This window comes from Oryctolagus cuniculus, chromosome 2 (genome assembly GCF_964237555.1).
Source record: "Oryctolagus cuniculus chromosome 2, mOryCun1.1, whole genome shotgun sequence".
In the NCBI taxonomy this organism is placed as follows: Eukaryota; Metazoa; Chordata; class Mammalia; order Lagomorpha; family Leporidae; genus Oryctolagus; species Oryctolagus cuniculus.
In genome coordinates this window covers 182561167-182588754 of record NC_091433.1, presented here as the reverse complement: position 1 = coordinate 182588754, position 27588 = coordinate 182561167, and the positions used below count along the sequence as shown (strand labels likewise).

General features: G+C 42.2%; 1 protein-coding gene across 5 annotated transcripts in view; it reads right to left on the bottom strand.

Annotated features, from left to right (window-relative positions):
* Positions 1 to 27588, bottom strand: part of WDR35 (WD repeat domain 35) — a 71512-nt gene that overhangs the window by 36581 nt on the left and 7343 nt on the right. For 3 of the 5 annotated variants that reach the window (XR_011386779.1, XR_011386781.1, XM_008254766.4), the window contains exons 5-12: positions 26152 to 26280; positions 24719 to 24852; positions 22952 to 23117; positions 22388 to 22533; positions 16619 to 16744; positions 13465 to 13650; positions 9929 to 9961; positions 9474 to 9534 (exon numbers count right to left, since the gene is read on the bottom strand). Coding sequence is in view for 2 of the 5 variants with exons in the window: in XM_008254766.4 (XP_008252988.2) it covers positions 9474 to 9534; positions 9929 to 9961; positions 13465 to 13650; positions 16619 to 16744; positions 22388 to 22533; positions 22952 to 23117; positions 24719 to 24852; positions 26152 to 26280 (981 nt within the window). In the remaining 3 variants the exon portion in view is untranslated. The remainder of the gene's footprint in view (positions 1 to 9473; positions 9535 to 9928; positions 9962 to 13464; positions 13651 to 16618; positions 16745 to 22387; positions 22534 to 22951; positions 23118 to 24718; positions 24853 to 26151; positions 26281 to 27588) is intronic. The other 2 variants (XR_011386780.1, XM_002710047.5) reach the window with 1 other exon arrangement.

Here is a 27588-nt window from a genome sequence, read left to right as displayed (position 1 = left end):
ATGAAGGAAAAAGTCTTGTCAAGTCCATCTTATGGACAAGGAAACAAAGGATTAAAGTAAACTAGCTTCCCCAAGATCATAAAACCCAAATAAATAAAGTAAACACACATGGAGCTGGCATTGTGGTATAGCAAGTTAAGCTGCTGATTATAATATTAACATCCCATATGGGTGCAGGTTCATGTCCCAGCTACTCCACTTCTGATCCTGCTCCCTGTTAATGGCCTGGGAAAAAGCAGTGGAAGATGGTCCAAGTACTTGGGCCCCTGCCACCCACATGGGAAACCTGGATGAAGCTAGTGGCTCCTGCCTTCAGCCTGGCCCAGCCCTGGCCATTGTGGCTATCTGTGGAATGAACCAGCAGATGGGAGATCTCTGTCCCTGTCTCTTCTCTTTGTAACTTTGCCTTTCACACAAATAAATAAAAATCTTCAATAAAAAATAGCATATACATACTCAAAAAAAGTCATGAAAGATCATTTTAGTTTATGTTTTTTAAATTCATGAATAATTAAAACAGTATAAAACTTAATTTTTCCATTTATAAATATTATACAATCATTAACATGGCCATAATAAAGGAATGATGCTACCAAGACCTACCACTTATGGAGTTTTTGTCAGAGTCCAAATTAAGATTTTTAAGGCAGTAAGGGGCTTAGAAACCAAACAAAGAATTAGAAAAAAGCTTCATAGTATGATGTCAACTGAGTAGATTAACAATTGGGGAGAATCAAATTCAAGAATTTTTATATGCCAAATAGCTGGTGTGACTGAGTCATATTAAAAACAAATCCTTTTTTTTTTTTTTCATTACACTTGTCAGTGTTTTTTTTTATTCACAATGTGTTCTACCCTCGACCTCTAGGGGGAGCTGGGAGCCTTTCCTGGCAGGGAACAAGGCCTCAATAGCCAGGCATGAAGAACACAGCCAGGGCTCCAGGAGGCACTCACACCAGGCCCACTCTGCTCTTCTCTTCCTGACTCCATGCTCACTGAATCTTAAGGCATTTGTAAACATTTAGTAAACTCCACCATGGAAACTCCGATGCTAGTAACTACTGTGCCTTTAGTAGGCTTTGAAATAAAATGGCAAACTTTAGTGACCTTCCAATAAAATACGACTTTTCCTAGGCGTATACAAAACATTTTTCCGACCAAGGTTTACCATGTTTAAACTCATGCTTCTTTCTTTTTGATAACACAGTAAATATAAGGGTTTATTGTTAGTCTGATTAATTCAGTTAAAATGTATGTGGCTCAAAGTAAGAATCAGACTTCTTAGATTCACAGAGCAGGCACCTGCCAACTCTATAAGCAGGACTTGGATACACACGTACTTCTCTCTGAACCTCAGTTTACTTACTGTAACTTAAAGATAATAATGCCTTGGCTGGCACCACGGCTCAATAGGCTAATCCTCTGCCTAGCGGCGCCGGCACACCGGGTTCTAGTCCCGGTCGGGGCGCTGGATTCTGTCCCGGTTGCCCCTCTTCCAAGCCAGCTCTCTGCTGTGGCCAGGGAGTGCAGTGGAGGATGGCCCAAGTGCTTGGGCCCTGCATCCCATGGGAGACCAGGAGAAGCACCTGGCTCCTCCTTCGGATCAGCGCGGTACGCTGGCCACAGGGCGCTGGCAAGGGCAGCCATTGGAGGGTGAACCAACAGCAAAGGAAGACCTTTCTCTCTGTCTCTCTCTCTCACTGTCCACTCTGCCTGCCAAAAAATAAATAAATAAATAAATAAATAAATACAAATTAAAAAAGATAATAATGCCAACCCTATATAGCTGTTTCATGTTTTAAAAAACAATAATGAAATATAGCACAGTGCCTATAGCAAGTGCTCGGAATTTTAAAAGCTATATTTATTAATTTCTAAATGCATATATGCCAGACACTGTTCTAAACAGATCACCCATATTAACTCAAATCCACCCTGATAAGGTAGGCATTATTTTTTTTAGTTTTTTGGTTTGGATTTTTAAAAAAATATCTATTTATTTATTTGAAAGTCAGAGTTACGCGGAGAGAGAGAGTGGTCTTCCATCTGCTGGTTAACTCCCCAGTTGGCTGCAATGGCCAGAGCTGCGCCAATCCGAAGCCAGGAGCCAGAAGCTTCCTCTAGGTCTCCCATGTGGGTGCAGGGGCCCAAGGACTTGGGCCATCTTCTACTGCTTTCCCAGGCCATAGCAGAGAGCTGGATCGGAAATGGAACAGCCAGGACCCGAAATGACGCCCACATGAGATGCCCGCACCTCAGGTGGCGGCTTTACCTGCTATGCCACAGCACCGGCCCCAGGAAGGCATTGTAATCAGCACTTAGCAGATGAAGAAATGGAGGCCTGAGACAGTTATAATTTGCCCACGTCACACAGCTAGAAAGTGGTAAAACTGGACACACATGTAGTCAGCGTGGCTCCAGAATATGCCCTTAGCCACTGAAGCATATTGGCCCTCATTAAGGATTAGGAAATATTAGGCTCGGCTGCTATTATCATTTTCACTTCATTATCTACATAGGTTTTTATAATAAAACCAGTTGTATAAAACATAAATATAGAAACAACTGAAATATATGTTTTTTAATTAATACAGTAGTGATTTCAGTAAATTCATATGGGTAGATAATAATTCCCTATGTAAACTTTGCTAGATCTTTGTTAAAAAATATATCCCTCCCAGACTTAGCTTCTAGAAAAAAGATCAAAATTTAATAGATAAGATCTCTTGGGAAAAGAACACAACCAAGATAAAAGCACCTGTTGCCTTTCTCAGCTATTCAGTATCTGTAAAGAAAAAATTAAAATATCTGGAAAATTATCAGAAAAAAATCTAAAAAAAAGATGCTTCCATTAATTGAACCTTCTAACACTAGTAGGTTAGTGTTACTAGTAACTAGTCAAGCAAGGATGCAAAATAATTTAAAACAATCTGGAAACTCACGTGTAAGAAAAACCTACGAAGATTCCAAGATGGCAGAATAGGGAAGGCGCTTACTGCTCTAGTCTAGGGGAAGACAGCTAAAAAAAAGTGGAGAGAGTGCAGTCTCAGGGAAGAGTTAGGGAGAAGACTGCAGAGGAAACTCCAGGTAAATCAGAGGGACACTGTGCATCCAAGCGGAGGGTGTGGACACACACAACTCAGGACCCAGCAGCCGAGAGCCTCAGCACCAGCTTTGGAGAGAGGTGAGACCACACTGCAGCAGCTCAAGCCACTGGCAATATAGCTGCAGGAAGAGCCTGGCACAAGTCCAGCTGGGAGCCCTAACGGGGACACTGTACCTGTCAATCTAGAGGAATAAAAGGGGGTACATTTCTCTCTCCAACCACCCAGCACCAGAATCCTGTAACTAGTCCAGAGAGGGTGGGTGCCATTTTGGACATACTAACAGCTGCGCCAGCAACCAGCTGAGAGGAGACAACTCAGTCTGGCTGGGAAACGACAGGGGGCTGGGTGCTCATGACTGTGGGAGCCCTGTGTGTGCTGGGACTATGTAAAACTCTGTGTCTGTGTGGGAGGCCGCAGGGTGTGGCTGGGTCTTTGGGCAGTCACTGCGGGTAGCTCTACACACTCCGGGCTCCCTGATTCCCCGGTGAGGGTCACTGCTGTGGGATCGTCCTCACACCAAGGACTGCACAGACACTTTGTGTGTTTCTTGTGGCAGCTGTACACACTGGAGCTAGCACCCAGGCACTGGTCTCCTTAGAGGAGAGGGGGTGACCGTGAGACTATGAAAACACAGGAGACCTCGAAGCTAAAGCAATCTTACACAACAAAAACAAAGCTGGAGGCTGGTGCCACGGCTCACTAATCCTCTGCCTGTGGCGCCAGCACACAGCGTTCTAGTCCTGGTTGGGGTGCCGGATTCTGTCCCCGTTGCTCCTCTTCCAGTTCAGCTCTCTGCTGTGGCCCGGGAAGGCAGTGGAGGATGGCCCAAGTGCTTGGGCCCTGCACCCGCATGGGAGACCAGGAGGAAGCACCTGGCTCCTGGCTTCAGATTGGCGCGCCAGCCATGGCAGCCATTTGCGGGGTGAACCAACAGAAGGAAGGCCTTTTTCTCAGTCTCTCTCTCTCACTGTCTAACCCTGCCTGTCCAAAAAAAAAAAAAAAAAAAAAAGCTAGAGGCATCACAATAAGATGGACAGACAAATGGAAGAGAGAGAATAGAAACTCCAGAAGTCAACCCACACATCTACAATCAACTTATCTTTGACAAAGGAGCTAAAACCAATCCCTGGAGCAAGGACAGTCTCTTCAACAAATGGAGCTGGGGAAACTGCATCTCCACATGCAGAAGTATGATGCAAGACCCCTACCTTACACCTTCAGAAAAATACAATCGAAATGGATTAAAGACCTAAATCTACAACCTAATACCATCAAATTATTAGAGAACACTGGGGACACCCTGCAAGACTATGGAATAGGCAAAGAGTTCTCAGAAGAGACCCCGGAGGCACACACTTTGTCAAAGCCAAAATTAACAAATGGGATTACATTAAATTGAGAATCTTCTGCACTGCCAAAGAAACACTCAGGAAAGCAAAGAGGCAACCGGCAGAATGGGAGAAATTATTTGCAAACTATGCAACTGACAAAGGGTTAATAACCAGAATATATAAAGAGATCAAGAAACTCCACAACAACAAAACAAACAACCCACTTAAGAGATGGGCCAAGGACCTACTAGACATTTTCAAAAGAGGAAATCCAAATGGCCAACAGACACGTGAAACAATGCTCAGGATCACTTGATGTCAGGGAAATGAAAATCAAAACCACAATGAGGTTTCACCTCACCCCTGTTAGAAATCAACAAACAACAAATGCTGGTGAGGATCTGGAGAAAAATGTACCTTAATCCACCACTGGTGGGAATGTAAACTGGTACAGCCACTGTGGAAGACAGTATTCCTCTAGACTGAGAGTATGAAAGAGAGAAATCTGAATATAGATCTAGCATATGACCCAGCCATCTCACTCTTGGGAATTTAGCCAAGGGAAATGAAATCAGCATATGAAAGAGTTATCTGTGCTCCCATATTTGTTGCAGCTCAATCCACAATAGCTAAGATATGGAACATCCATCAGCTGAAGACTGGATAAAGAACTTACGGGATATGTACACCATGGAATACTACATAGTGGCAAAAAAATGAATTCCTGTTGTTTACAAACATCATACTTAGTGAAATTAGCCAATCCCAAAAGGACAAACACTATATGTTCTCCCTGATCTGTGACAACTAATACAGCACCTAAAAAGTAATCTATAGAAGTGAAATTGACACTAGGAGATGTGTTGACTTTGAACAGCCCTTGTCTCAACTGTTGCAGACAGTTTTTTTGTTTTTGTTTTTTAAAGACAGAGTTACAGAGAGAGGTACAGACAGAGAAAGAGGTCTTCCATCCATTGGTTCACTCCCCAGATGACCACAACAACCGAAGCTGCGCTAATCCAAAGACAGAAGCCAGGAGCTTTTTCTGGGTCTCCCACACGGGTGCAGGGGCCCAAGGACTTGGGCCATCTTCCAATGCCATCCCAGACCATAGCAAAGAGCTGGATCGGAAGAGGAACAGCCAAGACTAGAACTGGCACCCATATGGGATGCCGGCACTTCAGGCCAGGGTGTTAACCGTCGTGCCACAGCATCGGCCCCCTGTGTTTTTTTAAATATACTATTTGTTGAACTCTTTACTTAGTATAGAATTAATCCTACATATATAAAGTTAATTGAAAATAGCTCTTAGTAAAAAATAAGAATGGGAATAGGAGGAGGAGGAAGAAAGGTGGGAGTGTGGGTGGGAAGGCGAATATGGTGGGAAGAATCACGTGTTCCTGAAGTTGTATTTATGGAACGCATAAAGTTGTATACCTTTAATAAAAGGTTTCTGGGGGGAAAAAAAAGAAAAAAGAAAGAAAAACACTGCTTGTAATATTTGAATGCCGATGCCTGAAATAAATGCCTACATCTGTCAGGTTCCTCCACTTTCCTACTGATTTCACAGACCTTCCAAGAGCTGTGGAACTGAAATAGCACTACAATGTTTTCATTAAATTGACTTTCTCTGGGACACACGGAAAACTCAGTGCCTGTGTTAGAGACCAATAGAAAGCTACCCATGGGCTCTGCCAAAATGACTACAACACAGGCAAGCCACTGCTTTCTAGCTACGTTCGGTATCTCTGCAAACCAGCTGTCTCCACTTAAAATACTGCCTGAGGAAACACTTCAAAACTTTAAAACTCAGCTCAAACGAAACCTCTAAGTAGAAGAAATTTCTCTGGGGAGGTGCTGTGGCATGGTGGGTTAAGCTGCCACTTGGAATGGCTGTATCCTGTATCAGATGCCTAGTTTCAAGTCCCACCTCTGCTCCCAATTCAGCTTCCTTACTAAAGCGCATGCTGGAAGGTAGTAGATGATTTTTTAAGTACATGGGTCCCTACCACCCCTGTCTGAGATGAGATGGAGTTGCTGGCTCCTAGCTCTTCAGCATGGCCCAGCCCCAGTTGTTGTTAGCATTTGGGGAGTGAACCAGCAGATGGAAGATCCACCTCTCTTTCTCTTTCTGCCTTTCAAATAAATAAAATAAGTTTTAAAAAAGGTGCCTCTTATGTGCACAGGCACCAACATCAATTTATCCAACACCTAGAAAAATACCCAGCACAGAGCAATAAGTCATTTTTCAATGGACTATCTTTTTATTATTTATTATATACCCTATAGGAAAGTCATAATTATTATTACCCCCAGAGGCCAACTGAGTACCTTAAATAATACATACTTGATGGTTTGCTAAATAAATGAATTATCATTTTTATTTACATGATAGAAAATAAATATTTTCCATGCATTCAGTAAAGATCATGGGTCAAACACAATGTAGTTAGTAGGAATACAAAAATTAATGAGGCATAGATTTTTCAGTAGTTCAAAGCCTAGTGAGGAAGACAGACAAGAAAATCAGTGATCACAGCACAGAGCATGAAGTACTCTAGATAAAATACACCAAATGTTTCATTGGGACTCAACAGAAGAGCACCAGAAATGGGCACCTATCTCCTACATGCAGAGTACTGGAGTCCCACCGACTGAAATACTACAGTAATGCATAAAGTTCTTTTTAAAACCTTCACAGTGGCAAGCATTTGGAACAATGGTCAAGATGTTACTTGGAATGCCCTCATCTCAATACAGAGTGCCTGGGTTCAAGTCCAAGTTCTGTTTCCATTGCCAACCTTCTGATAATGCACACCCTGGAGGGGGGGCATCAGGTGATAGTTGGGAACCTGCCACCCGCATGGGAGACTCGGTTTTAAGTTCTGGACACCTGGCTTTGGCCTGGCCCAGCCCCGGCTGTTGCAGGCCTTTGGGGAACGAACCAGCAAATGAAAGCTCTCTCTCTGACTCTGTCTCTATCGCTATCTCTCTGCCTTTCAGATAAAATGAAAATAAACAAATTTTTTAAAAAAGCTTCTACAGGGAGGGTGTTGTGACATAGCAAGTTAAACTGTCATACCACAGCAGGAAACAGCCAGCATCCCATATCAGAGCAGAGGTTCAACTCCCAGCAGCTCCATTTCCCAACCAGCTCCCTGTTAACGCACCTGGCAAAGCAAAGGAAGACGGCCCAAGTACTTGGGCCTGTGCCACCCACATGGGAGACCCAAACAGAACTCCAAGCTCCTGGCCTGGCCCAGCCCTGGCTGTTGCAGCCACCTGGGGAGTGAACCAGCAGACAGAAGCTCGCTCTCTCTCGCTCGCTCTCACTCTCTCTCTCTCTCTCACTGGCTCCGTAACTGTGCCTTTCAAATAAATACATCAAGAAGAGCAAATGGCAAAAACAAAAGCAATACCTTCTACATCAGTATCAATGGCATACAGTATCTTTTTGTTTTAGCCATTAGTCCTCAAGAAAATTTGGCACAGAAACTTAAAAAAAGAGTTTCTCAGGATACATATGGCTGTGTTGCTACAAGCCAGTGAAAGGGCTGTTTGTTAAAACAGCTTCTGAGGCTGCAAAAATGTTTTGAGACTCAAAAACACACAAACAATCCTGCCCTCAGAAATCAGCGTTTTGTGAAGGGGAAGGACGCTTTGTTTTAAAGCAGACTACCTAGGATACGAGTTACTCTGAGAATGACCCTGTCATTATGTCTGTGCTGAAACTTGTGATATGAAAAGAAAAAGCTTATCACCTGAAGATTCACAAATGTATCCTTATTAACGATTTAAGCTTCTAAAAATATATTCACATGACAAGAGACTAATAATTTTAAGCCTAAACAAAGAACAAATGTGAACACTCAGAAGGCAGACATTAACATCTGATTGTTAAAACTGAGTGTCCAATCTGAAAAAACAACTAATTAATTCTCGGGGTCAAAAAACAATTTAACAGATTTTCAATTTTCCAGATCAAATAATTTTAATCATACTGTATCCAACATACCACCACCCACTTTTTTAAAAGGAAACAATCGGTGCCGGCGCCATGGCACAGTGGGTTAATTCTCCACCTGCGGCGTAGGCATCCCATATGGGCACTGGTTCTGGCCTCGGCTGCTTCCCTTCCAATCCAGCTCTCTGCTGTGGCCCGGGAAAGCAGTAGAAGGTAGCCCAAGTGCTTGGGCCCCTGCACCTGTATGGGAGACCAGAAGGAGGCTCCTGGCTCCTGGCTTCGGATCAGCACAGTTCTGGCCATTGTGGCCATTTGGGGAGTGAACCAACAAAAGGAGGACCTTTCTCTCCCTCTCCCTCTCACTGTCTGTAACTCTACCTCTCAAATAAATAAATCTTAAAAAAAAAGGAAACAATTATTTTCAGAAGTTACATTTGTTAATGATTTTAACCAACCATTTGGAATAAGATTTGGAATGTTTTAAGGAGCAACTTTCATGGCTGTTGGATAGAAGTAATGGTAAAACTAGTTTAATGTCCTCTGAAAACAAAAAAATCAGGAATTCTTAAAAGCTGTCCCTATTAATAGATTCATTTCATTAGAAAAATCTGGAAAGGGCAAGCTTACTTTCACAAGCAGCTAAAGTGTTTTTATGGAAGAGGGGTATTTACGAGCAGTTTACTAATAATAAAAGTGGTTTAATAGCAAAATTCTTTCTATAATCCTCAGTTCATTACATGCTAATCATTATACTGCATACCAATTCCTGGACAATTATATTTCCCACTTAGAGCAAATGATGGCAGAACAGCAGATTGTGAAATTTTTTTGAATTTTACATAGAGCAACCTTATAATTGATGACCTTAGCCAGAATGCTTGATAGTGAAATGGGGTGTAATTATTTATTTACCATGACAACAGGTATACACTGGTACTGACCTGACAACCAGGAAGTACAGTCATCCCTAGAGAATACCGTTCTAACTACTAATACCATTGTTAGGGTTTTAGATTAGCCTTACAAATAAACCCTAACTAGAAAGGGAAGAAATATTAAAAATTTCCTTACCAATATCAATGTACTTAGGATCCAAGGGTGTGCCAATAGAGTTACAAAGAACAAGCACAAACTATGAACAAATGACACAAAGAGAGTATCAGAACTTCTGTTTAGGAATAATAAAGGAAACATGCTTAATATATACAAAAATTAACATATAATACATATAGTTTATCTTTTTCAAGTATCACTGAGAAGTAGTTAATAAAATTAAGTGTAAAGGACAACAGAGAAAAAGAAAGATAACAATACAGCATTAAACATCAAGAAGTATGAATTAAAATTCAACCAAGGCTGCTTTTTCAATATAACTGAACATGTCAGTTTATATAAGGACACTCAACAAACACAAGATCACTAGCTACTTTTCGTCATTTATACTTCTAAAATTCTTGATTGGATATAACCTCAAAATTCATTTTTAGCCTACAAATAGCTATATAAGAGCTAACTTAATTTGTTACCATTGCACCAAATGTCTCCATCTCGTTCTCCTCCTTTGAAGCAATATATAAATGACATAAAAATTCAGAAAAAGTCCGTTAATACAGAAAAGACATAATCCAACCTAATGAAAATGACTTATATATAAATAATTGCCAATGGCTAGTATTAGGAAAATAATAAAGCAATATGCATACTTTACATTATGATCATTTCTGTTTTCTTAGTTATCTTCTGTATCTTGTACTAAGAATACTATTCTACTTAGATGTTTTTCTGACTAGAAAAACAATTTCAAATAAACCAATTCCCTGCCCTACTTAACCTTTTTTGGGGCCGGCACTGTGGCACAGCAAATAAGTAAGTCTTCAGTACCGGTATCCCAGACATGGGCACTGGTTTGAGTCCCGGCTGCTCTGCTTCTGATCTAGCTCCCTGCTAATGCTCCTGCAAAAGGAGAAGATGTCCCAAGTGCTTGGGCCCCTGCACCCACAAAGGAGACTCAGAGAAGCCCTTGACCCCTGGCCTCGGACCTGCCCAGCTCCAGCCATCGTGGTCATTTGGGGAGTGAACCAGTGGATGGAAGATCTCTCTCTCTCTTCTCTCTCTGTAAGTCTGACTTTCAAATACATAATCTTTTTTTAAATCACAATGTGTATAACTTTTTTTAAAAGATTTATTTATTTATTTATTTATTTGAAAGTCAAGAGTTACACAGAGAGAGAAGGAGAGGCAGAGACAGAGAGAGAGAGGTCTTCCATCCGCTGATTCACTCCCCTACTGGCTGCAATGGCCAGAGCTGTGCCAATCCAAAGCCAGGAGCCAGGAGCTTCTTCCGGGTCTCCTGCATGGGTGCAGGGGCCCAAGGACTTGGGCCGTCTTCTACTGCTTTCCCAGGCCACAGCAGAGAGCTCGATTGGAAGAGGAGGAGCCAGGACTTGAACCAGTGCCCATATGGGATGCCAGCACTGCAGGTAGCGGCTTTACCCACTATGCCACAGCGCTGGCCCCTCAAATAAATAATATTTTTTAAAAAGTTTCAAGTATCTATGCCGGCGCCGCGGCTCACTAGGCTAATCCTCCGCCTAGCGGCGCCGGCACACCGGGTTCTAGTCCCGGTCGGGGCGCCGGATTCTGTCCCGGTTGCCCCTCTTCCAGGCCAGCCCTCTGCTGTGGCCAGGGAGTGCAGTGGAGGATGGCCCAGGTGCTTGGGCCCTGCACCCCATGGGAGACCAGGAAAAGCACCTGGCTCCTGGCTCCTGCCATCGGATCAGCGCGGTGCGCCGGCCGGCCGCAGCGCGCCAGCCGCGGCGGCCATTGGAGGGTGAACCAACGGCAAAGGAAGACCTTTCTCTCTGTCTCTCTCTCTCACTGTCCACTCTGCCTGTCAAAAAAAAAAAAAAAAAAAAAAAAAAAAAAAAAAAAAAAGTTTCAAGTATCTCAATTAAAACTTATTTCACTTCATAAACATAAAGCAAATGATAAATTATTCTAAATATATCATAACTTATATCCATTACTTAAAATAAGCTTATTTACTGGCATAAAATGCTGTGTATTTTATTTTAAATTTACTTTCATTTTATTATATTCATAGTTTCAAGAACCAAATAGCAGCCGGCGCCGCGGCTCACTAGGCTAATCCTCCGCTTTGCGGCGCGAGCACACCGGGTTCTAGTCCCGGTCGGGGCGCCGGATTCTGTCCCGGTTGCCTCTTCCAAGCCAGCTCTCTGCTGTGGCCAGGGAGTGCAGTGGAGGATGGCCCAAGTGTTTGGGCCCTGCACCCCATGGGAGACCAGGAGAAGCACCTGGCTCCTGCCATCGGATCAGCGTAGTGCCGCGGCGGCCATTGGAGGGTGAACCAACGGCAAAAGGAAGACCTTTCTCTCTGTCTCTCTCTCTCATTGTCCACTTTGCCTGTCAAAAAAAAAAAAAAAAAAAAAAAAAAAAAAAAAAAAAAGACCCAAATAGCTCCACAAGACGCTTTAATAAAAACATGGTCTCCCCTAACTTTCCATTCCCTAATCCCTGTAGCTCATCCGTGTGCTATGAACTTCCACAAATCTAAGGAACCTGTGTGTAGTGCTCCGGCTTGCTCTGCTGTTTGGACGTGGTGCTTCACCCACCACCTTCCCACTCTGACAGGGAGTGTGCAGCGTTCTTCATCCCCTTTCCCCGCCCCCACTCCCTGTTCTATGGCACCTTCCTCTTATTTTATGGCACACCTCTTAACCTCTAAAGATTATAACAGTGGTTCTTCAGAAATTATTTTTTTACAGCGTTCTTCCTGCAAAGTCTCTGCTTCCTCCTAGTTCTTTTCTACTTGTGCTTACTTTTGGTGTCTGTTAGATTAGATGCTTTCCTCAAATGTCTGATAAGCCTTGTCTATCTGCTCATATTTAAGAATGAGACACTGGGAGCAGGTTGGGCCACCACTTGCAACACCAGCACCCCACACAGAAGCACAGTTCAAGGGCCAGCTGCTCTGCTCCTGACCCACGCTTGGCAGGAGTGGTGAAAGAATGCCAAGGGCAGCACTTCCTGGGCCTGTTCTCGTCAGTGCTCCTCCACCTGCAAGTGCCTGGTGCTCTCCGGAGACAAGCACAGTCTGGAGAGGTGGTGGAAGGGCAGCACTGACGGGGAGGAGACCTGGGAACCTGCTTCCTCTCTAAGCTTTCTTGTTTTTTAGGTTTTCTCCCTTCTGAATAATCACTGTTACTGCCAAACTCCTTTCATGCTTGTTGCCTTCTCCCACCGGGTACCCTCCAATCCCGTGCCTCTCGGGGACTGTGATGTCAAGCGGTTGCCTCTCCGCTTTCTTCACGAAGGGCTTATGATTCAGCTTCCTAGATCTGCTAAGGTAATGGCCACTAATCCACCTACCCTCTAACCCCAAAACTCTGCTGCTATTTCCTCTCCTTTCTGGTCCCTAAGGGCCTATGAATTTTTTTTTTAAATACTTTTAACGTTGTTTTAATGAGCTTCAAGAACAAAATTGAAAGTGGTTGTTCAAATGATCACCTTTGATGAAAAAATAACTTAGAACACAGCCAAAAGCATTAGTAGTCCTACTGTGAAATATTTAAATACTTCTGCAAATTCTTACATTGCCAGTATACTTTTAAAAAAGACAATCTTTATATTATTTATTTTATGCTATGATAAATTGACTTTAAAAGCAATGAAACTCCAAATAAAAGTAGATTTCTCAACATCAAAAGCTACCCAAACTACTATAAATGGTCATTGTTACAGCATTTGTACTGAACACCTGGGTACATATTCATTTTTGCCTATAAAACTTTAACTTGGGAAAAGATTGTGGCATTTCAAATAGACTTCAGAGACAAAAAAACTTCAGTACTGAACTGGTCTATATAAACTGGCAAGGACTGGCTGCCTGGAGGAAAAGTCAGGAGATACAGAACCAATGGAGTCACATAGTTTTCCAAAACAAGTCTAGATTTTGCTGCACTTGCCAGTGTGAAGGTCACGACTGAGACAGAAGACCACTGCAGTCCAGTTCTGCCAGGTGGCTAACTCACGGGAGACTTACCTGAGGGTGGTTTTCATCAGCCTTCTTAGCCAAAACACAGAAATCACCACAGGTGGTAATAGAAATTAGACTCTTCACATATTTAACATATTTCTCATTGTTTTTCGTATCCCAAAAGACAACACAGTACTCTGGGCGGTCAGGTCTGGTATATGCATAAACTACAGTGTTAGAGCAGTAACCCCACTAGGAAGAGAGAGAGGGACAGAGAAAGAGTAGAAGGAGGAAAGGGAGAGAAGGAATATTTAGCACTGGGAAATAAAATCAGATTTTATTTTCACTCTAAAAATACCACAGATAAGTGAGTTAACAACCAACACAAAATATATCCTTCAGGGGCCGGCGCTGTGGCTCACTTGGCTAATCCTCCACCTGCAGCGCGCTGGCATCCCATATGGGCACCCGGTTCTAGTCGCAGCTGCCCCTCTTCCAGTCCAGCTCTCTGCTGTGGCCTGGGAGGATGGCCCAAGTGCTTGGGCCCTGCACCCACATGGGAGACCAGGAGGAAGCACCTGGCTCCTGGCTTCGGATCAGCCCAGCGCCGGCCATGGCGGCCATTTGGGGGGTGAACCAACGGAAAGAAGACCTTTCTCTCTGTCTCTCTCACTGTCTAACTCTATCTGTCAAATAAATAAATAAATAAATAAATAAAATATCTCCTTCAGAAATGGAAAACAGGACTGAAGTTTAAGCTTAATACCTTTTCTCACTAAAATAAGATTCTAAAAGTAAAAAAGGCATCTCTAAAACAAAGAATGTGTTGCAGAAATAAACTTAGTTTAACTTTCCTTGTTTTAATTTGTAAGATTTAAGCTTCAGAGGTGAACATTTCAGCCATCGATGACAGATGCTGGGGAGAACAGGTAGAGTGACTCTGGCCAGAAGTTTAAATTTGGGGTCCCCAGCCAAAGTTCAAAAACAGCTGTTTGCCTTTTTTCCCTGTCTGTATTTTTTATTGCATTTGTTTTTATCAGAGTAGCATATGCACATAGTTTATGTTCACATAACCCTACCTGGGTTATTTAAAACCAATGAAAACACGATGAAGACCCCTGCTGATTTCATCTCAGGAATAGTCGTGAACAGCTCCGAGCTGAACTGTTCTGGAATTTTTCTCCTCTCACGTTATCTATTGATTGATTATGGAACTTACACATGCACAGCTTTTCCTTTTAACTCTCCCCAGTATACGTATCTGTAGTTTTGAATCCATATTCAGTGTCTACCAGATTTACAGGAAAGTTGCCGATAGTTAACATCTGACATGTCCACGGTACATTTGTCACAACTAGAAACTAAGCTGCTGTTACCTAAATTACTGTTAACTAAACTCCATACTTTATTTGGATTTCATTAGCTCTTCCCTAACGTCCTTTGTCTGTTTCAGAATCCCATTCTGGAGACATTATCCAGCCATCATGTTCCTTAGGCTCCTCTGGGCTGTGAGGGTTTCTCGGGTGTTCCTTGATTTGGATGACCTTGACAGTTTTGAGGACTGGTCAGGTACTTTGTAGAATGTCCCTCAGTTGAGGCTTGTCTAATGGTTTTCTCATGTTCATACTGGAATTACCACGTGCTGGGAATACCACTATAGAAGTAGAGTGCTCTTCTATATGACTCTGTCACGTCATATCAGGGTACATGACATCCGCTTGACATCACTGATGGTATTAACCTTGCCCATTTGGCCACGGTGGTATTTGCCAGGTTTCTCCATCAGAGAGCAACTTTCTTTGTACCCTCTCCATACTCCACTCAGGCTAGGACACGGGGCTCTGCCCCATCTGCTGGAGGTGGTATGGAAGTAACCGGAACTTCTATAAAGGAGATGTGTTTCTTCTCTCCCTCTTCCTTATGTAAATAAACTATTTATTTATATCAGTATTGACTCAAGGATATTATTTTATAATTTGGGTTACGATAAGATGTTCATCATTTATTTTATTTCCCAATTGTTCCTGTTTTGGCCACTGGAAGTTGCTTTCCGTTGTCTGCCACGTCTGTGTCACGCTCCTATCCTTTGTTGTTTGAACACTTCTCTATTTCCTAATATCATAAACTGCTCCAGGCTTATCTTGTAATTTCCCTGCCCTAGTCCTAGAATCAACCATTTCTCCAAGGTGTTTGGCCCTTTAAAAATTAAATATGTAATCTCATATTTCAGAACATATTTCAGATCAAATGTTCAATTTAAGATACAATATAATTATTAGACAGTGTTGCTTATTTTCATTTTCCCCTTCTGATCCACTCTCTGCCTTTCTCTACTTTGCTCTGACAGCCAGAGGATGATTTTTATGAATTCCAACTACTAGCCTTCTGGTTGAATTTGGACAACAGAAGGTGCCAGGGGCAAGTGTTTGGCACAGCAATTAAGTCGCCGCCTGGGATACCGAAATCCCATATCAGAATGTCTGTGTTTGCATGCCAGCTGTTTCTAATTCCAGCTTTCCACCAATGCACAGGTTGGAAACAGCAGACAATGGCTCAACTGGCTGGGCCCCTGACACCCACATGGGAGATCTAGACTGAGTTCCTGGTTCTTGAGTTTCGTCTGGCCTAGTCCCAGATGTTGTACGCATTTGGGGAGTGAACCAGTGGATGGGAGATGGGTGATCTCTTTCTCTCTCTGGCTTTCAAACATATTATATAAATAAATAAAATTAAAAAAAAAATAGAAGACTCCAATAGAAGAGACACTCCCCATCCCCTCTGCCTGGCCAGTTGGCCGTGCTATGTTCCTGCAGGGCAGGACCTCTCCTTGTGCAGCCACAGCTCTCAAGGGTTCCAGGAACACCACTCCCTCAACTTGCCCTCAGGCCCAGGGATGGCGTTGGCATCTCACTGCTGACCCCTGGGCGCTTGCTTTATCATTCTTTGCTGTGCCCCTGAGCCCCGCCCGCCCCTCTGTAGCCAGTTCCTCATCTAAATCTCTTCAATTACTCCTCTGAGTGTGCATCTGCTTCCTGCTGAGACCCTGGCTCTTGGATTAATTTCACTAACTACATGAAGTATTACAGAAAATTTTATTAACGCTAAAGTCTTTGAACAAAAAGTCTCCTTTCGAGTTTCTAAAATAAAAATTATTAATATAGTTTAGCTATAACAAAATTATTTAATTAAAAACTATTTTAAGACTGCTCGTAATACTCACCTTATAATCAGGTCGAATATTTGCAAAATATATATAGGAATCAACAGCTAGTGCGATTTTCAGTCCACCTCCTTCCCAAGACAGTGCAGACATCTGCTTTCCAGGAACTTTCAAAGTACCCAGATGCTGGGGGAAAAAGTCATATTTACCCAAAAGTGTCACAAGGAACTCAAATACCAATTACCAGCAATCACTTCACAGAGATCAAAAGTAGCCTGGAAATTATTTTATGAAAGATTGCTATTTATTTCAAAATCATTTCCCTTCAATTTTTATAATGAAAAAGCATGCATATTTTATGAGAAATTTACAAACTATATCCACAGAATATCAAATTTCATCAAATCTAATATGCCATAGATTGAAATAGTCATCTTTATTGTTATGTACAACTAAGGAAAAAACATATTGTTAATTAAAATATGACAACCTTTAGTATAAGACACACTCTATTTTCAGAGTTGAAAATACTGTGCATTTTAGAATCAATGCAATGTTATTAGTAAACTCAATCCTGATGCGGCCTCTCTCTCTGATCCCCCACTATCAGCTAGGCATCAAGTCCTCTTGCTCTTACTCCTTGCAACTCCTCACACTCGCCTCTTTGCTTGACTGGACTGTGGTAATGGCCTCCTAACTTCAACTCTTTCTTCTGATCCCTTTCCTCATTCTTATGCTCAACTCCCAAATTCAGTTTCCACTCTGCTGCTGTCACATTCATCTTTCTGGAACACAAATTTGATCATATCCTTCCCTGCTTTAATAAAGTTTAATAATTTTTAAAAATCAATAGCTCCTACCATGACATCCTTTAGCATGACATACACTGTCTTTTTCCCATCTAGCCCAAAATTACATTCTTTGGCTTAATACTCCACTACTTAGCAATAATTACTATGTGCTCACTCACAAGGGAACTAACGTGTCTTCATGCCCTTGGCCCATATAATATCCTTTCTGCCTGAAATCCCCCTCTTCTTCCCCCTACCCCTTCCCTATCCTCATGTTCCACATTCATAGGGGGCATCCGTCCCTATCCTTCAAGAAACAACATAAACACTGACCCCTTAGGGAGTCCTGCCTTCTCCACTCCCTCTGTGGTTCCAGAAAACTGGATAGGGAGCTCCTTGAGAACACTAACTTCATCATAGTCACATGCATTTCCTTCTCCTTTAGATTGCTTGATAAACAAGTAGTCGATAATATCTATTAAGTAAATAAACTGTGCATTCAACAATGAGGGATCTCCAATAAGTTCACGGAAATGTGCATTATAAAACATTATGCAAGAATTTCAAAACATTTTTGCATGGCATTTTTCCATAAACTTTTTGATGTGCATATATTCAAATTCATTTCTTCATATACTGTGTTTATGACTGAATTAATGAGTGAATAAGTAAAAATACCTTTTTAATATCACCATAAAGATAAACATTGTTAATCCACAGCTCTTATTTGACAGAACAGTATAATCCCAAGAATTTCAACAAATTGTACCAATATCCCTTGTTCTTAAGCAGATAAGTTCTAAAGTCAAATTTTAGGTTGCTATGGTTTTGAATAGTTATTCCCTCCAAAACTCATGTTGAAATTTAATTGCCATTGTAACTGTATTAAGAAGTGGAGAGGCCGGTACTGTGGCATAGTGGGTAAAGTCACCATTTGTAATGCTGGCATCCCATGTAGGCGCCAGTTCGAGTCCCAGTTGCTCCACTTCTGATCCAGCTCTCTGCTATGGCCTGGAAATGCAGTAGAAGATGGCCCAAGTCCTTGGGCCCCTGCACCCACGTGGGAGACCTGGAAGAAGCTCCTGGCTTCAGATTGGCATAACTCCAGCCATTGTGGCCACCTGGGGAGTGAACAGGTAGATGGAAGATTCTCTCTCTCTGCCTCTTCCTCTGCCTCTCTGTAACTCTGCCTTTCAAATAAATAAATAATTCTTTAAGAAACAAAAAAAGGAAGTGGAACCATTAAGAGGTGATAGACTAGCCCTCCCTGCAGGATGAATGCTGCTGTGACACAGCCTGCTCCTGTGTCTCTCTGTCCTCTTTGCCCTTCTGCCTTCTGCCACGTGATGACGGAGCAAGAAGGCCCTCACCAGACGCTGCTGCCTGGACACCAGATCTCACAGCCTCCAGAACTGTGAGTCAGGAAATTTCTGTTAATCATAAATTACTCAGTCCTTGGTGTTCTGTTACAGCAGCACACAAGAGACTAAGATGAAAGTATTAAACCATTTAGCCAGGGACACCAACAGAAAAAAATACACACAGATTTTAATGTAGGAGGGTCCTTTCTAGGTGTCTTACTGTCTACACGAAACCAACAGGGAACAAGCCAGCTCTTACAACAGTACGCTTGGTATTAACCCATCTACAGGAGCAGAATGAGGCCACCTCCTAACTGCAAACCAGCCAGGTAGTGGCAACAGCAAAAAAGAAAACGACTTGTCATAGGCACTCACTAAGTGCCTTCTTCACTGTGGTCGCCTATAATCTTTACAACAACACCATGATGTACTTATTTCAGAAAATAAACATAGTCTCAAAGGTTAAATACAGTCTGCAAATGAAACTATATTATGGAAATGAAGTTGGGGCTGGTGTTGTGGCATATCAGGTAAAAACTCCACATGAGGAGCCGGCATCTTGGCCAGCGCCATGGCTCACTTGGCTAATACTCTGCTTGTGGTGCCAAAACCCCGGATTCTAGTCCCAGTTGGGGCGCCAGGTACTAGTCCCGGTTGCTCCTCTTCCAGTCCAGTCTCTGCTGTGGCCCGGGAAGGCAGTGGAGGATGGCCCAAGTGCTTGGGTCCCTGCACCCACATGGGAGACCAGGAGGAAGCACCTGGCTCCTGGCTTCGGATCGGTGCAGCGCCAGCCGTAGCAGCCATTTAGGGGGTGAGCCAACGGAATAAAGACCTTTCTCTCTGTCTCTCTCTCACTGTCTACAACTCCCTCTGTCTTTCTTTCTCACTATCTAACTCTGCCTGTCAAAAAAAAAAGAGGAGCCGGCATCCAATATGGGTGCTGGTTCGGTTCCTGGCTACTCCACTTCTGATCCAGCTTCCTGCTATGGCCTGGTAAAGCAATGGAAGATGGCCACGTGTTTGGACCCCAGCACCCGCATGGGAGACCTGGAGGAAGCTTCTGGCTCCTGCCTTTGGATTGGCCCAGTTCTGGCTGTTGCGGCCATTTGGGGAGTGAACTAGCAGATGGAGGACCTCTGCCACTCAGTAACTCTGCCTTCCAAATAATAAATAAATAAACCTAAAAGAAAGAAAGAAAAGAAAGAAAAGAAAGAAAAGAAAGAAAAGAAAGAAAAGAAAAGAAAGAAAGAAAAGAAAGAAAAGAAAGAAAAGAAAGAAAAGAAAGAAAAGAAAGAAAAGAAAGAAAAGAAAGAAAAGAAAGAAAGAAAGAAAGAAAGAAAGAAATGGAAGTTGAAGCCAGGTCAGCCTGACTAAACGCCATGTTCTGTTCTCTCTCTCCATGGCCATGACCACCATGCAAAACCCAGAGACTCAAGCCCTCAGAATCAAAAGCAAACTCTTCCCTGAGTTTTTCTTAAGTTTAAACCTTTAGATAACTTCCTTCCAAGTCATCTTCTCTACCCTGACAATCGCACGGATCTAAAAATAAATCCCCTATATATTCACTCATTCAGAAAATGCTAAGATTAATATGCCCCGAGGGGCCGGCGCCGCGGCTCACTAGGCTAATCCTCCGCCTAGTGGCGCCGGCACACCGGGTTCTAGTCCCGGTCGGGGCGCCGGATTCTGTCCCGGTTGCCCCTCTTCCAGGCCAGCCCTCTGCTGTGGCCAGGGAGTGCAGTGGAGGATGGCCCAGGTGCTTGGGCCCTGCACCCCATGGGAGACCAGGAAAAGCACCTGGCTCCTGGCTCCTGCCATCGGATCAGCGCGGTGCGCCGGCCGCAGCGCGCCGGCCGCGGCGGCCATTGGAGGGTGAACCAACGGCAAAGGAAGACCTTTCTCACCTGTCTCTCTCTCTCACTGTCCACTCTGCCTGTCAAAAAAAAAAATAAAAAAAAATAAAAAATAAATAAATAAAAATAAATAAATAAATAAATAATATGCCCCGAGGAATTAGGCTAGATAACTTTCATTATAGCTTGCCCAAAACCCACTGATTTTTTTCATTTTAACACTTAACACATTGTTTTGTAAGATAAAAAAGAAAAATAGGCATTAGAACCTATAAGTTTTTCTGCTTACAAAAGGTTGAACTAGTGAAAATAAATGGAAAAACAATATAAAGAAAAATAAGCCAATAGTGACCAACAAAAATAACCAAGAAATAATGTGGATTAAGATTAGGAGGTTATATACAAAGAAATACTTAGAATTCAGAATCTTAGCTATATATGAACCTTGAAAATTATGATTTTGTTTTTCCTTAGCTTCTATACCTACTGCAAAAATTGTTAGCTGACAATGAAAGAGCACCTACTCTCTACAGCACATTCTGCTGGGTAACTGAGTTATTGACTCAAAAACATCAAATAACGCTATTTCTTACCTTACAGTTGATTACAATATTTAATAACTGGGAGAGGTTTTATGCAGCCAAAATCACATATTACTGTAGTCTGTGATGTGTTTAAAAAACCCAACAGGGACAAAGTAGAGTACTGGTTTAGAAAAGAAGTTATGTAAAAATAGACTATTCTTAATTATTAAGCTCTCATTTTCTAAATTCTTTAAAACTCATAATTTATCAATTCTACTTGTCATATTATAATGCTACTTCAGAAAATTCTCTTAAAATTAAATTTATTAATAATACTATTGAGAAGGATAAATACTAGGATAATTCAAAAAATTCATGGAAAATGTGTGTTATGAAAAAACTATGTATCGATTCCAAAACTTCTTGCACAAAACTAAATTTATCTGTTAATTCTATTTTCCAAGAACTTCTTGAATTACCTTTGTATTTTAATGTAGCAACATTTAAGATTAATTAATTACTAAGACAGATTTTCAAAAACTAATTGATTACCTTGCAACAAATTGAAACTATTAGAAATTTGAGAGACAATTATTTCTGCTTAATATCTAAGTGCACCTAAAATAGCACATTAAAATCAGAAAAGTTAACCTGAAATAACTATATTATTCTAGAAACTAGTCAAAAGCCAGCTGTGAAAAGAAATATATATTCAATTATAGAAAAAACATTCCAAATATTGTTATTTCAAAGTAATTTTTACATCAAACTTTGGATTTTCTAAATGTAAAAATTATCAAATAAATTCCATGATAAAATACACCATAGAATGCTTAGAATATGAACCTGTTATTCAGACATACATTAAATTTAATGTCTCACCATTACTGAAAATGTCCCTAAATGAAAGTATGGCAGGTTACACCTTTTCCCCCATTTTTTACTCCTAGCTACCTCATGCACCTTTAAACAGAAAGAAAGGGGGCCAGTGCTGTGGCGTAGCAGGTAATGCCACTGCCTGAGGTGCTGGCATCTCATACGGGCCCAGGAAAGCAGTAGAAGATGGCCCAAATGCTTAGGCCCCTGCACCTCAAGGGAGACCCAAAGAAGCTCCTGGCTCCTGGCTTTGTATTGGCCCAGTTCCAGCAGTTGCGGCCACCTGGGGAGTGAACCAGCAGATGGAAGACCTCTCTCCCTCCCCCTTCTCTCACTCTGCCTCTCTGTAACTGCTTTTCAAACAAATAAATAAATCTTTTAAAAAAAAAAAGAAAGAAAAAAGATAGAGCTTTAATGCATTTACCTCCCCAAATGGAGTATAAAACTGCACAATGTTGACATCTTTATCCTGGGTGACTGCCTTTTGGGTGCCTGCCACAGCCAGCACACTGCCGATATGGTTCCACTGGATGCTCACCACATACATGCCAGTGTCGATCAGAACCGGGTCTGCTCCACAAGAAAACAGGGAGGTGAGGTAATGTGGTAAAAACACTTAGCCTAGTGCTATGGTTTGAACACTTGTTTCCTATCACCCCTCCAATTCAGGAGTTTAGTCCTCAAAATCTTATGTTAAACACATTAACTAAGAGGGTGCAAATACTCCAGGCACAGTGTTTAGAAACAGGGCCTTTGGGACATGATTAGATTGGGTTACATCACCAGAGTGGCGCCCCCACGACTGAATGCTGGTGGCTTCACAAGGAACCGCAAAGACACAGATAAGCTAGCACACTCCCTGCCTTCTGCAAGGAGGTTTTCTGTGCAACTTGAGGACTCTGACAGCGACACCGCCACCCAGAGGCCAAACTAATGAGGCCTCCCTGATCTTGGACTTCGACCTACAAAGCAATGAGAAATGTCTTACTTTGGTCATTCTGATGTCTCATTATTTGGCACCTTCCATTGTCAAAACAAATAGCAAGGCAAGGGCAATCGGGCTCCACATAGCCCTCTGTTCCATGGTACCAGTGAATTCCAGCAATACTGATTGCTCCAGTAACATTCACCAAACAATTCAGCTTCATTTTTGCCTAAAGAAAATCGGTTAGGTTTAAATGCTTTACCTTTTAAAACAAATGAGACACACAGATTATCATACAAAGGATTCAAAAAACCAGCTGCTCTGATCATTACACATTTTACTGAAATAATACATTGAAACCCAGAAATCTGTAAAGTACTATATGTCAGTTAAAAATTAAAATATTTATTGAAAGTATCAGGTTGCAAATGCAAGCTTACTCACTTACTGGTTTACCAACCCTGGACAAATCATGTTACCTAAGTCTCCATTTTACCCGTGTGTAAAATGAGTTTTTTTTGTTTTTTTTTTAAAAAGGTGTTTTGTGAGATTCAATGACAAGAGGAATGTGAAATTACTTTGAAAACAGCAGGGTCATAAGCTATTTTACTTCTACCAATGAGTGAATTTATATAACATCTTAACCCTTGCTATACCATCAGTATACCACAGACCTATCACAGTTAAATCTTGCAGAGCCATTATTTTTCTCCACATTAAGCTACCCAATCCTCCTATTTTACCTTCTATCCAGGAATTGATTTTTCTCCCTTAGTGCTTAAGTCTCCTGCTTTCTATAGACTTACAGTATCTCATTACAACATCATCTTAGGTATTTTCATGTAAACTCTGGCTTCAGATACCAGAAGTCACTTACCAAACTTACACTACACACCATCCTACTCACCATTCCCCTGCTTCCATGCACTGACATCTTGTCCTTCCAGCTACCAGAAAATCTGAACTAATAGCTAACTCTAACATGTTGCATTAACTTGCTTTTAAGAAAATAAGGCATTTTTTAAAGATTTTATTTATTTATTTGAGAGGCAGAGTTACAGACAGTGAGAGGGAGGAACAGAGAGAGAGGTCTTCCATCCACTAGTTCACTCCCCAGATGGCCGCAATCATCAGAGCTGCACCGATCCGAAGCCAGGAGCTTCTTCCCGGTCTCCCACGTGGGTGCAGGGCCCAAGGACTTGGTCCATCTTCTACTGCTTTCCTAGGCCATAGCAGAGAGCTGGATCAGAAGAGGAGCAGCCAGGACTAGAACCAGCGCCCACATGGGATGCCGGCGCCGCAGGTGGAGGATCAACCTACTGAGCCACAGCACCAGCCCCTTTTGGGGCCCGCACTGCGGTGTAGCAGGTAAAGCTATTACCTGCAGTACTGGCATCCAATATGAGCACCAGTTACAGACCCAGCTGTTCCACTTCTGATCCAGCTCTCTGCTATGGCCTGGGAAAGCAGCAGAAGATGGCCCAAGTGCTTGGGCCCCTGTACCCACATGGGAGACCTGGAAGAAACTCCTGGCTCCTGGCTTTGGATCAGCTCAGCTCTGGCCACTGCAACCATCTGGGGAGTGAACCAGCAGATGGAAGACCTCTCCCTCTCTGCCTCTGTAACTCTGCCTTTCAAATAAATAAACCTTTAAAAAAAAAAAAGAAAATAAATAAGGCATTTTTATACAGGTGATTGGAAAAAATATAAATCCTGAATTGAAGACTTTGATAATACAAACCATCACAATAAATAATTATGTATATGTATGTGTATAAATACGGAAATAGTAAAATTATATAAATGAAACTAATGAAAATATATACTTACTATAAAATTCCCTTGATTATCATAAACATGTATTTCCCCATTTGCCATTCCAAAAAGTAAGACTTTGCTATCCGCAGACCATGCTACATGGCACAGCTGTATGCCCTTCAGGTCTTTTCCCCAAATACGATTCCCTAAAACAAAACATAAACATTATTATTAAAAGCTCAAAGTTATGTTTCTCCAACACCTGCTTTCAAAATCCTTGTTGCACCCAAAAAGCCTTCCCATTCTTCAAAGCATTCTTACAGTTATTCAATTTACTTGGTCAATAAATGTTTATTGAGCACCTATCTGAGCTAATTACCCCACAAGACATTTGAAATAGCAGCTGTTCACTTGCTTTTCCCCCTTCTTCCAAATTGTGATGCAAATCTCACTGCCAATTAGCAGACAGGCCCATCTTCTGCTTAAGATAAAACAAATAAATGTTCTCAAAAAAGAAATTCCTCATTCACATTTTCCAACACGAAGAACATAACTGAATGCACACTTACCCTTTCTGCTTTTGCCCCTAATAGAAAGCAAGAAGAATCCCACCAACCAGTCCCCGTCTGAGGATAATCCCTCCCCTGTCTCCGACCTAATGCCAACCCCCTAGCTTTGTGCAGATCTCCTTCCATGGCCCTCCCCTCTCCACTACACTCACCTCTCCAGGAGATTTCTTTCTTTCTTTCTTTCTTTTTTTTTTTTTTTTTTTTTTTTTTTAACAGGCAGAGTGGACAGTGAGAGACAGAGAGAAAGGTCTTCCTTTGCCGTTGGTTCACCCTCCAATGGCCGCCGCCGGCGCGCTGCGGCCGGCACACGGCGCTGATCCGAAGGCAGGAGCCAGGAGCCAGGTGCTTCTCCTGGTCTTCCCATGGGGTGCAGGGCCCAAGGACTTGGGCCATCCTCCACTGCACTCCCGGGCCACAGCAGAGGGCTGGCCTGGAAGAGGGGCAACTGGGACAGAATCCGGCGCCCCGACCGGGACTAGAACCCGGTGTGCCGGCGCCGCTAGGCGGAGGATTAGCCTAGTGAGCGGCGGCGCCGGCCTCCAGAAGCTTTCTTATGAGCACTTTCACATACCAGACCTCTTCCTCTCCAAAACTACCTCAAAAAAAACAAAATTAAAAAACCATTTCCCTCAATCCTGAATCTCCCCTCTGGTGACGATCCAGGGTCTACCACTCCTTTCCCAACCAGACTTCATGGAAGAGTTCACACCTCCCAGCTCCTGGCTGCAGATCGGAGCAGCTCTGACTGCTACGGCCATCTGAGGAGTGAACCAGAAGACAGAAGACTTCTCTCTCTGTCTGTACCTCTCTCTGTAACTCTTTCAAATAAATAAAATAAAATCTTAAAAAAAAAAAAAGAATCCTAACATAGATAATTAACTCTAGTTTATAAAGATTAGGTTAGGAAAAAAGCCTAATATCCAATGAATGCATTACCGTCCACGGAACCAACTATCACAGCGCCATCTTCATACACGATGCAGATCTTCTGCCCGTCGGCATTCCAGCTCATGCTTCGAACCACTGATTTATTTCGATTGTTGATCATCTCCTCATACCAAGAGCCTATTTTTACAAGTTAAAAAAATTACAAGTCAAAACTTTCACATCCACTAAGTGGTACTTCAGACCTGAAAACATTCCACAAAGTATACTGTAGGACAAATAATCGCAAAGTTTTCTATAACCGGAGACATTAAACTACAAAGCCTTCAAATCCAACAAACACAAAATGAAATATGAACTTGGCTTGACTAACAATTGCTTCAAAGATTGTCACAGAAAATATAATAAACAACCATCTTTTCTTTATTCTTTCATTTAAAAAAATAAAGCTTCTGAGACCAGTGTTGTCACGCAGCATCTTAAGCCACCGCTTCTGATGCCAGCTTCCCATATAGGTCCTGGCTGCTCTGCTTCCACTCCAGTTTCCTGCTAATGCGCCTGGGAAGGCAGAGGAGGACGGCCCAAGCACTTTGGCCCCTGCACCCACGTGGGAGACTCAGATAGAGTTTCCAGCTCCTGGCTTTGGACTGGACTAGCTGTGGCCATTTCGGCCATTTGGGGAGTGAATCAGCGGATGGAAGCCTTCCTCCCCTCCCCTCCTCTACACCTCCTCCCTCTTCTTTCTCTTTCCCTCTGCCTTTCAAATAAATAAACCTAAAAAATTTTAAAATAAAATTTTAAAAGTTTCTGTAGGGCCAAAAAAATTGATTTTTCTGAATGTCTAACTTTTCCCACTTGGACAGCATATTTTAAACCAAAATGAAGGGAAAAACATAATAACAACTTTATACGCCTGCATAAATCCTCCAATGATTAATTATAAGCATGTTAAGCATAGCATATTAGGCAAAAACTCTAAGCCTGATTGAACAAAATTTTAACAGCTCATATTACATCAGTGATATCCATCACTAATACTGATGATAAAAACATTCCAGCTGTGCACAGGTTGGAGTGAGATGTGAATTGTTTCATAGTATAACCAAATTAGAGGCAAAAATCAGGGATTTTAGCTTTTATGTCTTTTAAAGGTTTTACCAGACTCTGATACAAGCAACTCAGGTCTGTAGCCAAGGAAGTAATAATGTAATTTGGAATCAGGAGAACATATACCATTATTATTTCTGGTAACAGTGATGTAGCCAAATTAACCCTTCTCTCATGCTCTCTTGTGAACAAGATGCACAAGTGGTGAGCCAGCAGTAAGAGCCGAGATAAAATCTGCATCCATCAAAGAAAAGAAAGTTAACTGGCCCAGTGAATTATTATGTTGGACTTCCTCATAAATACATAAACGCATTTCTTATCTAATGAGCTAACACCAGCTACCAAACACACAGTGATGAATTCTTACTGGAAATCCAGGTG